This window comes from Propithecus coquereli, unplaced genomic scaffold, assembly GCF_000956105.1.
Source record: "Propithecus coquereli isolate 6110/MARCELLA unplaced genomic scaffold, Pcoq_1.0 Scaffold461, whole genome shotgun sequence".
Classification (NCBI taxonomy): Eukaryota; Metazoa; Chordata; class Mammalia; order Primates; family Indriidae; genus Propithecus; species Propithecus coquereli.
Window position 1 is genome coordinate 1,957,190 of NW_012150408.1, and position 11,616 is coordinate 1,968,805.

The 11,616-nt window shown below is 49.9% G+C and overlaps 1 protein-coding gene across 1 annotated transcript in view; it reads right to left on the reverse strand.

The window, feature by feature from the left end:
* Positions 1-11,616, reverse strand: part of LOC105818991 (sodium- and chloride-dependent GABA transporter 3-like) — a 57,898-nt gene that overhangs the window by 344 nt on the left and 45,938 nt on the right. The window contains exon 6 of the mRNA XM_012655139.1: positions 1,455-1,589. Within this exon, the coding sequence (XP_012510593.1) occupies positions 1,455-1,589 (135 nt within the window). The remainder of the gene's footprint in view (positions 1-1,454; positions 1,590-11,616) is intronic.

Here is an 11,616-nt window from a genome sequence, read left to right on the forward strand (position 1 = left end):
GATAAATTCCAAGGTATTCTGATGATCAGCCAGGTTTGGAAACCCTGGGTGATGCTCAGGACCTCCTGACTGACCACCTTGAGCAGAGGAGAAAATGGGAAATCCGTCCTGGAACAAGGCAGCATGTGTGGGCCTCGCAAAAATGCACAGACCAGTGATTTAGGGAACAGGTTTTCCAAAACTGCTTCTTCAACGGAGCCTTTGCCACCAGGGGCCAGAGGGGGCAAGGCCAGCAGAAGCTAATTTCCTTCTTCCTAGGGATTCTGCCTGCAACTCAGGACACAGTGCAGGTGCCGGGGTGGCCTGAGCCTCTGAGCCCTGCAAGGGCTGCGAGAAAAATGAGCACTTTCCACTCCACCGTCCACTCCCTTCACTGTGGTGAGGGGCATCTGAGCCGCACTGACCGTCCTGCCACAAACACTGCCCCCAAGCTCCCCTCACAGGGGTGACTGGAAGGCACAGACTGCAGAGTGGAGATTTCTTGCAAGCTTCACGTTCTATCTGAAAAATGTAATTCCATGTGTTCTGTGTCTGTTTTAATAGAAAAATGGGCGCTTCCTTGCCCACTCGCATATCTTTGAGTGCGTTATTTCGCACACTGGAATTACCTGGGGACCTTTAAAAGATACTGATGCCTGGGACCCACCCCCAGAGAGTGTATTTTAATTGGCCTGGACTGCGCTCTGGGAATTGGGATTTTCAAAAGCACTCCAGGAGTTTTTAACATGTACTGGAGGTTGAGAACCGCCTCGCTGGCAAGATGCTCTGTTTTCATCTCTCGTTTAATTTGTAGCCACTTAGAGAGGCTTAGGCATAAACAGTCACGACTTACTATTCAGGGCAATCAATGCCTGACCAAGGACAACTGACAGGCTAGCCAGCTCCTCCAATTCCTTCCTTTCTGTGAGCTACCCCGACAAAGAAAATTACTCACCCACAGAATCCGGTTTCTCTCACTGGGACACACTACTGAAGAGATCTGTCATTTGGGGGGGGATTTTTTCCTAATTTTCACTAACTTCTAAGTGAAATTTAGTATTTGCTTCAATTATGAATGTAGGCAACGAACCACAGTACCGTTAGCAGTAGAAACTCCAGGCATTTTCATATCACAGTAGGGCTATCTCAAAGCATCCTTTACGCTCATCGCTGCTTTGAAATCACAGAGGTTACCAGGTCTGCTGCTGGACCTGCCTACTTAAGGGACTGATAAAAAATAGCGCATATAGTACCATGTCACAAATCCACCTTTTTAAAATGTTTTGGTAACTGCATTTCAAAATATTTGATTTCCTACACATTTAATTTATGCATTTAAAATTATCCTGAGAAGGAGTGCACAGGCTTCCACCTGTTCAACTGGCCGTTGAGCCTTGGGGGCCAGGGGCAGGCGCCCTGCAGAGGGCTTCCTAGTGGGGGCGGGTGACACTGTGCATCGAGCGAGCAACTCTTACCTGTGGGTCAGAGAGCCAGGAGAGGTCGGGGTACAAGTAGAACTTGATGTCCTCGGAGGCCCCAGGCAATGTGACCCCTCGTATGAGGAGGATCAGAAGCATGATGTAGGGGAATGTGGCGGTGACGTACACAACCTGTCCAGGAGAGGAGAGGAAAGAATCAAGAAGGGCGACAGCGACTGTCTTACTCCACTCGGCATAGCATCCTCCAGGTCCGTCCGCGTTGCCACATACTGAGAAAGGCCCTTCTTTTTCAAGGCTGACTAGTATTCCACGGTATGTACAGACCACGTTTGCTTCGTCCATTCATCTGTAGAAGCCAGTCACAGAAATAACGCGTGATTCCATTTATGCGAGGCACCTAAAATAGTCGCGTTCATAGCATCAAAGAGTGGAATGGTGGTTACGGGGAGCTGAGGGAGGGATAATAGGGAGTCGCTCAGCAAGGGGCATAAAGTTTCAGACAAGCAAGATGCACTTGACCTGCCAGACAGCGCTGTGCCTGGAGTCAACAGCAGTGTACTGCACACTTGATGGTTCACTAAGAGGGTAGATCTCATGCCAAGGGTTCTTATGATGATGCAACAAAATGTAAATAGAATAGGGAGAAAGAGCCACAGGGGTAGGCCACGTGGCAAGCCCAGGGAAGAAGGGCTTCCCAGTGCAGCCTCCAGCCTCATCCTCACCACCGTCCGCTCAGGGGCTGGGGCTTTGACCCGTGGCCCTTGGATGCCTGTGATGTGCTCGATAGCAGTGCTTGTTGAATACTTTGGACCACAACGCATGGAAAGAAACATGTGTCACAAGCCGGTACACATAGAGCTGAAAAGGAAACTTTGTAAAATAACACTTCATGTGTAATGCATGCTAACATTTTCTACCACACTCTGTTTTGGTGTTTTTTAAAAAAGCTGGTCATGATCCTCTAAATCCATTTCAGAATTCACTAATAGGCCAAGACTCACATTTTTGAAAACCACTGCTCTTAATGAAATTCAAGTTTTCATAGCCAAAGATAGAATAGGATGAGATAATGAACACAAGAAAAGGGAAAGGAAGGGGAGGGGAGGGCAGAAAACTGTTTGGGGCAGGAAAGACCTAGCAGTTGCCTGGAATCATTTGGGCCTGGTCCTCTCAGAGGCAGGTGATGGACCCAGTGAGCCCGACAGACGCTCTCGGCTGGCAGATTCTGGGTAAGAATCAAGACTGTGAAAGACACAGAGACCTTCCCTGAGCTTCCTCGCACGAGAGCTGCCTGGAGGAGCCAGCGAGGCCTGCACAGACTACAGGGGCTGCCGTCCGGGCTTGTGCACACAGCCAGGCCCCTACTTCAGGGCCCTGCAGGACTCGGTGTCCTGCCAGTTCTGATTTTTTCTCCTTTGTCACATCCTCTCTTCAATCACATAGTTCCGTCCTTTCAGTGGGGCCTGCCTAGCCCATCTGTTTAGATCAGCAGCTTGTCAACACTGAGGGGCCAGGGACACTCCTGAGAATCTGGCGACAGCTATGGACCTCCCCCGGGGATGCGCACAGACGCAGATATGAGCAAGCTTTTGGATGGGTCAGACTCAAGTTCACCAGATAAAGAACCTGTGCTCAGACCTCCAAGCTAGCCTCACACTCCGTTCAGCCCACTCTCTGACCAGGAGCTCCGTCCTTCACTCCATTTATTCACTCATTCATTCATTCACTCACTCAGCCCAGCCGCCTGCTCACTCACCCCCTCGCACATCACAAACCCTCCTGTGCGGCAAGCACTGAGCTAGGCCCAGGAACGCATGAGCAAGGCTGCACCACAGGAGGGGCATTTCTGTGCCAAGAGGCTTCCGGCTGGTAGGAAAGGCAGACCTGTAGGCGGGTAGATCACGACGTAATCAAGGAAGCGCAAAGCTGGCAGATCACAGAGAGGGAGCCCCTGGCTGCAGGGGCAGTCGGGGAGGGCTTCTCCCAGGAGCTGTTGGCCCAGAAAGGATGACTAGGAGTTCGGAACACGGAAAATGGGGATGGGAGGAAGACGGCAGCAAAAATTCCTACTACCTGCCCAGCCCTTTACACATGACGATAACAACGGCCACATTTATTCAGCACTGCCACACGCCAGGCGGTCACTCTGTGAGTAGGCATGGTCACCCTCTTTTTACATACGACAAAGGTCAGAGAGGTCACTTGTAAGTTGCCCAGGATCACCCAGCAAGTGAACGGTAGCCGGACATGAGAGTCACGGCAAGGCCTGGCCGCCTGCATCCGACCGCCGGGCTGGGCCGCATGGCAGCCGCGCAAACGCTGCTGTTACTCCCCGTTTCAGAGGTGAGATGTTCAGAGAAGTGAGGTCATTTGGTCTGTAAACGACAAAGCAAAGATTGAAACCACATCCTAAAAAACAGGAAATTAGAACCCGCAGGGGGCGGTGACAGGAGGTTCTGTGGACACGACCTGGAGGGCTGGATTATTTTGCCCAGACGATGTGATGTCTCCAGTCTACAGTGATGGCAGCCTCCCCAGCACACCCACAGCCCTGCCCCACCAATTTCTGCACCCCCGTTTCCAAATCAACCATGGGTTCAATCAACACGTCCTGTAATCAACACAAATAATCTCTCGCTGTCATATATAATGTAATTCAGAAAAGGTGCATGCAAGTCAAATATACGAGAGGCCAGCAATCAATATTAATAATAATAAATAATAAGAGGCCAGCAAGCAATAGGGCTTGATGGTTCCTGCACAGACAGCTAACAGTGCTATAAAATCTCCAGTTTCACTTAGTGTCACAGGAAGCATCTATGACAGAGCTTCAGCATTTCATATAAATTCTTTATTCTTTGCCTCCAAGATAAACGCCTCAATCAGCTTAAGTCTATAAAAAGTCAGGATGAAGTCGACTGCTTTCATTTCATAATTTCCACTTTTGTCTCTATTGAGTGTCAGAAGATTAATTATCTAGAATGCCTAGGAGCTGACCTGTTTTGGACCTGCGATATTTCTGGAACTTACCTCTCTTCACTCCTAAAGAACAGTACCATGTAAAACGTAAGAACAACTCAAAATCATAGAAATTTGTCCTTCACCTGTGGGACCACTTTGATGTGACTAGCCTTATTAGTTATGATGTGTCCCTTCTACATTGAGTGGACTGGGCCACTGGTGTGTCATTAAGGGGCACACTTACAACCTGGCCAAACACACCCTCGCTGTGCCCAGGCACCACACAGGGCGACAGCTCTGCGGTTACTACAGCGGCGTCACTTATTAAATGGCTGGTGATTAGCCTGAAGCAATTCCGTAGTTTAAAGTTCCAAATCGCTGCTCTGCTTCTACCTTACCTTTAGAACTACACTCCCTCCACTGGTGTCCACACCTTCGTTTTTATCTTTCTTTTATAAAACTATAAGGGAAATAAAATATTCAGATGACTTGCTCAAAGACCACAGTGCGACAATGAATTGGGCTGCCAAAATGAAACCGCTGGCTGGCAGGCATTTGCCTAGAAAAATCACTTGTTAGCCAAGGTTTGAGAGCCTCCAGCCAGGGTACAAAAGGTAGTTTAGGGGCATTGCTGTGAAAGTCACACAAGTGGAGAGTGGCATGAAAGTTGAAATGCTACACTAAGGACAGCTTTTATCTGCCCCTGGTCCTAGCTCTCTAAAACCTTCTAGTCTGTTTTCTACCTTTGGCCATGCCAGACACTTGGACGTCCTCTTTGATGTTTCCTGAGAACAGCTGTATACTGTCAAAACTGTACAGATCTTGTCTTCAAGGGATTGCACATAAATGACATACAGGCTGCCACTCTCCCCCCACCCCCATGCTCTTGCCCAGACATCACTAATTGATCACAGTACTCTTTGCAGCTAAGCCTGGGTGGCCGCCATAATCAGCTGGGATGAAACCCATCCATCTGCTACCCTTGGTCTAGTTCATGTGTTGTTTATGCATTCTCAGAGTCTCCTGCAGGTCGACAGAATGGTAAGACCTAGGTTTCATCCTCAAGAACGTGTATGCATGCAGGAATGAGACTCCTGGGGTCACGACACCACATGAGCGGGGTCAAACAAGGCAACGAGGCTGTAGAACAGGTTGGGAAAGTGATTCCAGGGTCTCTAAGAAGGGACTCAGCCTTAAAGTGGGCTGAAGCTGGATCTCCAAAGATAAGCAAGGAATGGAAGAGGCTGAGTCAAGCAGGGAAGATATGGAACTAGCCAAGGATGCAGAAATGGGCACAGAGTATTGTCCCCGGGGACATCTAGGAGCCTCCACGTTGTCACCCAGGTGCTCAAGCTGGAGTTCGTCTCACCTCTTCCCTCAGCTTCCCCCACATTCAACCAGTGATCACGTCCTGCCAACGGGATCTCCAACTATACTCTGAAATTATACCCCATCTTCACCTCCCTTGCCAGGGCCCGTCACCACCTCTCCTCTTGGTACTGACGGCCTGCTGTGTCCACACTGCAGCCGAAGGTTCAGAAACGCTAAGCTGGCATGTCTCTTCCCTGCCACTCTGGTCTAACCTCCCAGCCTCACATTCACAGTAGTGGGACATGTTGAAAGGGTTGGGCTTTGAGTCAGATGACCCCGGGTTCAAATCCTGGCTCTGCCCGGGCTTGCCGTGTGACTTGGCTGGTCTCCACCCGTCCCCGGCTACCAGGTTCCCTGCTGTGGGGAACGTGCCAGGCTTCTTAGGCCTCCTTGTCTTTTATCGGCCTACCCTTCGTCCACAGCATCCATCCCCAGCTCCTCGGCCACCCAGGGTGTTCGTCCTGCATCTGAAACCCCACAAAGCTCAGGACTCCTCCAAGCGAGAACTCACCGTCCGATCTGCCTTAAACGTCTGGGAAAGGAGGCTCAAAGCAGTCCATCTAACATCCTCTGTCTCACTACAGGGGCCACCCTCTAACCCAAAAAACAAAGCCGCCGCCCAAAACCCGCCAAGAAAAAGAAATGCCAAGGCCTCCCCCAACCCCAACCCAACCCCAACAACCCCGCAATCCCGCAACCCCCCAACAACCAAAGCTGTTCTCCTGCCATATAAGTTTAAGATTTATAAAGTGTAAGGAACTTTTTGTCTTTTATTTTCCCTGCTGTAGCCACAGCACCCAGAACAGTGTAAGACACATAAGACGTGTTCAAGACCTATTTGTTGGATGGAGAAACAAGTAAGCAGGCCGAGATCTGGAACTCCCGGATTACAATGCAGGCCTTTGGGAACAGTGCTTTGTGCTGTGTCCAGATGAGATGCAGGAGCCACATAAAGTGGGATTCAGAAAACTGGATCAGATTTTAAGAGGTGTGCTTTTAAATAAGGACACGAGGGATTTGGTATCAAAAGACGGACCAGGTCAGATACAGAAGGCAGGGAAGTTCAACTGCAAAGTGCCTCCTGGCACAGTCCAGAGTCCCTTTCAAGACATCAGAGGCCCCAGATTTGTCTGCAAGAGGCAAGAGGCCACAGCAGGGCTTGGGCATTATGCTAAATTATGCAGTATTTGGTGATGAGCACAATAAGGTCTCTGACAAGGTACCATCAAGCCTGGCTGTTCCTGGCCACTGCCAGTGGTGGCTCAGACCCAGAGAGGCGGGCATGGGGAAGGCAGGCCCAATCTGTCAGAACTCTCAGGTCCGTGAAAGGAGGCATCACGGCCCAAAACACACCCCTTGGTTAAGAAAGAGTTTTTTAGTATTGTTTAATACCCTTTCAGCAGGTCAAGCCTTTCTGAATATAAAGGTTAGCACGATTGGTGGTAATTATACTGTACCCTGTTTTAATTGAACCTAATTGCTCATTTGCATCCCAATACTGGAAGTGTGGGTATTTCTCTCCCCACTTCCAGGACACAGCTATTTATTTCCTAGCAGGGAGATTGTCTGATCATTGGGAAGGCCACAAAAGTTTAGAAGGGCCGTCCCACCCTAAGTCTCCAGGATAGTGGGGTCAGTTGGGAAGCTGAGTGTCACTCAAAAGGCATTTGGAAAGGAGAGCAGTGTGAGGGCAGGAACCCAGGACCACAGGGTCAGAGGACCCCATGTGCTGGGCAGCTTGGACAAGTTCCGTCCCCTCTCTGGGCTGGCATGTCACCATCTACAAAGAGGCAGGGATAGAGTAACCAAGCTTCAATCACTCATACCTTTTTCCCAGGGTTTTGTTTTTTTTTTTTTAACCATATACATGTTGTCAACTTTGTATCATTTACTTAATATTTTCTGTAAATCAGTATACTATCTTATGTCAAATAAATATATGTAATGAGAAAATTGGGAATTGCCACCATAAACAAAAAACTATTATCTCTACAGCAAACAAAAAGTAACCACAAAAATAAATGTAATGGAAATAAAATGTGATTAAACTCTAGCCAGAGGCTCTCGGTCTGAGCTGTGCTGTCTTTGTTCAAAGGCAAGAGTAGCAAGTTCCAGAGAGGTGCTGAAGAGAAACTGGGACCTCGCTGTATCTTTCACCTAAGAGACGCGGACAGGGAATACCTGTCTCACTATGTGACTGAAAAGTCTTTAATCTGGGTTCACGTATCATTGAAATCATCCTGTGGGCCACCAGGAGAAAGAATTCTTTCCGTATTTGTGGGAAATACCAGATGGATGATTTCTGAGGTCCTTCCCAGCTCTCACAGTGTTTTCCAGGAGAACAGTCCATTGTCAACCACAACCCTTTCCAAAGGACCAGGACTCCCAGGAGCTATCCAGGGTCCTGACATAGATTTGGGCTTATCATTCTGTGAACCGGCTCCCAGAGCCATGGAAGATGCTGCTGTTAATTGAGCACCTACTGAGTGCCAGAGATATTTCACATAGTATCTCTAACTGATCCTTATACCATTTGAGCAGTTTCTTTCCCCCGTTGCAGAAAAAACCCTCTCCGCCCCCAACCCCACTGGATCTAGGAAGCCAAGTGGCTTGCTCCAGGACACAGCTGGAAGTGATTGGAAGTCTGCTTTCTCCACCACACATGCCACACTCTCAGCTGCAAACCTGGCCAGATGTTGCCATCCTGTCTTCTCCTCTGGCTGTTCTTAATCTTAAGTGCCCAGCTCACCTAACTTTTGGTAGCAACTCATCATCACCCACTACTCCAGCCAGGGGAACACTGTGCGATCCCAGCCCTCCCCCACATCCCCTCTCAGCTGGCCTTGCCTCTGTCTCTGGGACACATCTGCCCATTCCATATGGCTGGAAAGCACAGTAACAAACAACCAGTCCTTACATAATCATTCTTTTGAATATCAACAGATTTTCCCCACTTTGGTTTTTTAAAGACCACTACCTGAATTCCTGGGAGAAAACACACTAGCAGTCACCAAATAGTTCACTATAACCCCCACTAAGATATTACTGATCTTTGGGAATGAGATGCTGGGAGAATGTAAATCTGAGGAAGGCAGGCCACCACAGACATATCTGGCCTCCCCACGATTTTTACCATCATTAGAGGGGTTGTTCTAGAACATTCTAAGAGAAATAGTGAACATAAGGAAAAACTTTCTGTTTGAAGTAACCAATTTCTAAATAGGTAGAGTTATATTCTCACAAGAAAATAATGGTAGTGCTTCAAGCAGGTTATGGCATTTTAACAATGCAGTGGTATTTCCATGGGGAGCTAAAGTTATAATTCTTGTGCAATGACAAGTAGTTTATCATTAGCTGTCAAAGTTAGCCCATGTGTGGAGCCTAAAATAATATAACAAAATGGTAGCCTGCCTTGGGATCCATGCTTCATGGCATCGCCCTTGGCGGGCTGAGGAGGCAGAGAGGGAGGTGTCGAGGGACAGGACTGGGCTGGGAGGCAGCAGAGCGAGTGGAACAGGCCAGTTCCTGTCCCCGCTCCACCTCAGCTAAGCACCCACCAGCCGGGACCCACTCTCCCTCTTCTGCAGCAACAAAACCCCTCATTTTCAACTGGCCCACGGCCACCTACAATGAAGACAGTGTTCCCCGGCCTCTCTTGCAGGTGTGTGGCCGTATGATTACGTTCTGACCAATGACATGCAGACGAAGGTGCCAAGTACAACTTCCAGGCGATGTCCTTAGAGGGAAGGGCTGTATCCCATCCTTCCTTGCTTGCCCTCCCCACAGGCTGGAATAAAGACAAGGCGACAGCAACATGCTGAGGAAGGCAGAGCAGCAGAACAGGAGTCTGGGTCCCTGAAACCAGGCAGCTCACACCGGGACTGCCATGTGAGAGAGAAAGAAACCGTCCTGTTCACGCCGCTGCTCTCCGAGGTCTCCATTACAATGAGTCGAACATGGACCCTAAATATCCAACCACGAATTGCCTCTGTGGTCTGGGCAGGACCTGTCCCTGCTCTGAGTCTGCATCATTTTTGTTACACGAAGGCGCTAGCCCAATGACACACACTGTTCCCTCACTCAGATGTGAAGAGAAGATTCTGAGGGCACCTTGAAGATCCGGAAGGCGGACCGCTGAGAGTGACCATCCTTCTGTCCCTGGAGTCAACCAGGAATGGCAATAGAGTCAAAGTCTCCAGAAAGGTCTAGTCCACGAGTTAACGAAGCAGTTAGAACAGATCTGCCAAAGACATCACCATGCCTCGGGCAGTCACAGTTTTAACCTTCTCTGTCACAATCTAGAAAGGGCCTGATGGGCTGGCCCATTCTAAACTGGTGTGTGTATGGTTAGAAGGTCCATGGGCCCTTCCTGAGCTTCTGTCTCCCTCACCTGTGAAATGAGGACAATGCCCGTTTGAAATGATGACGTGAGCATGGCTAAAGATCATTCTGCCAAGCACCTGACACGAAGTCCCTGCTCGATAATTAGAGAGACTGTGATGGCCTCTGCTCACCATCACGGTGCAATAAGCAAGGCCTCTCCAGCCCAGCGAGCGAGTGGCCTTGGCCAGCAGAGCACCACGTGTCTGAGGCTCCGAGACTGCAGACGGAGAGGCCGTGCTCAGTCCCGTCTCAGATATAAGGGGCAGCGGGAAATGGCTCTTGAAATCCTTAAGGCTCTCCTCCCTGACGGGCGGGGGTGGCTGGCAACGTGGTGGCAGCAGGAGGCTGGTGCTGAGAGGCAATGATTCACTGGCTGGGAAAATCTGGGCGAGTAGAGCCCAAGAGAAGGAGAACCTCGGGACAGAAGGGAAGCACACACGGCTGCTCTGTGGAGCCGCGCAGCCGGGCCCTGGAACAAAGGATGGGGGAGGAGACAAGGACAGCCAGGGGCCAGCCAGGGTGGCTGTTGTGGATGAGAACCCTCTCTGGAGTCCCCACTCCAGCCAACAGCCGGGGCAGCTGAGGGGCCAGGGTGGGAAGAAATTACACCAGGAGGAAACCAGGAAAGACCAAATTCCGATTTAAAAGGCTAGAAGGCACTCAAAAGCTGAGCTGAAGGGAGGGAGGGGACCCAACTGCACCGTCACAGACAGCACATGTGAGGGACGAGTCTTGTAAAGAGGGATGCTGGGCGTTGGGGAGAAGCCAAGAACAGTGAGCACCTCCAGCCTTCGTGACACACCAGGAACCTGGTGGGGAAGGAGCTGGGGAGCTCCCCATTGAGGGGTCTGTGGTTGCCAGGGGTCAGGCACAGCTAATGGAGGGAAGGTTGCTGAGACTTCTCCGATAGACCCCAAAATGCCACTCCCGGCCCAGAGAGGTCACAAAGGAAGGATTAGCCCATCTGGGCATCTTCATGGGCTGGGGCACTGTGGGCAAGAAACCAAACAGGAGCCCGGGGAATGGTGTCACTCTTTCTTCTCACTGACCGATGGGACAACAAAGACCACCCACGGTTCATTCCAACCCCCAAGATTCCAAGACTCCATCATTTGGTAATCAGGGACTTCCTGGTGGAAGCAGAGGGCACAACAGGGAAAAGTGCTTCACTCAGGAGAAACGGAAGATCAAGAGAGACCTGATAGTAACAGGACTAACATTTATTGCCTGTTCTACATGCTTTATTCCAGGGTATCCAATTCTAAATGACAGAAATTATTGTCATTCCCATTTCAAAGAGATGGAAACTGAGGCACACAGACGTTGAGCATTTGACTCAGGGTTGCACACCTAGAAAAGGCAGGATTCAAGCTCAGATCCATCCAACCCCAAAGCCTGCACTCACCCCTGCACGGACCCCTGGGGAGTTCAAGTTCCCCTATGATCCAACCAAGTTCATCTCACGCCACATCTTTCTGTGTTC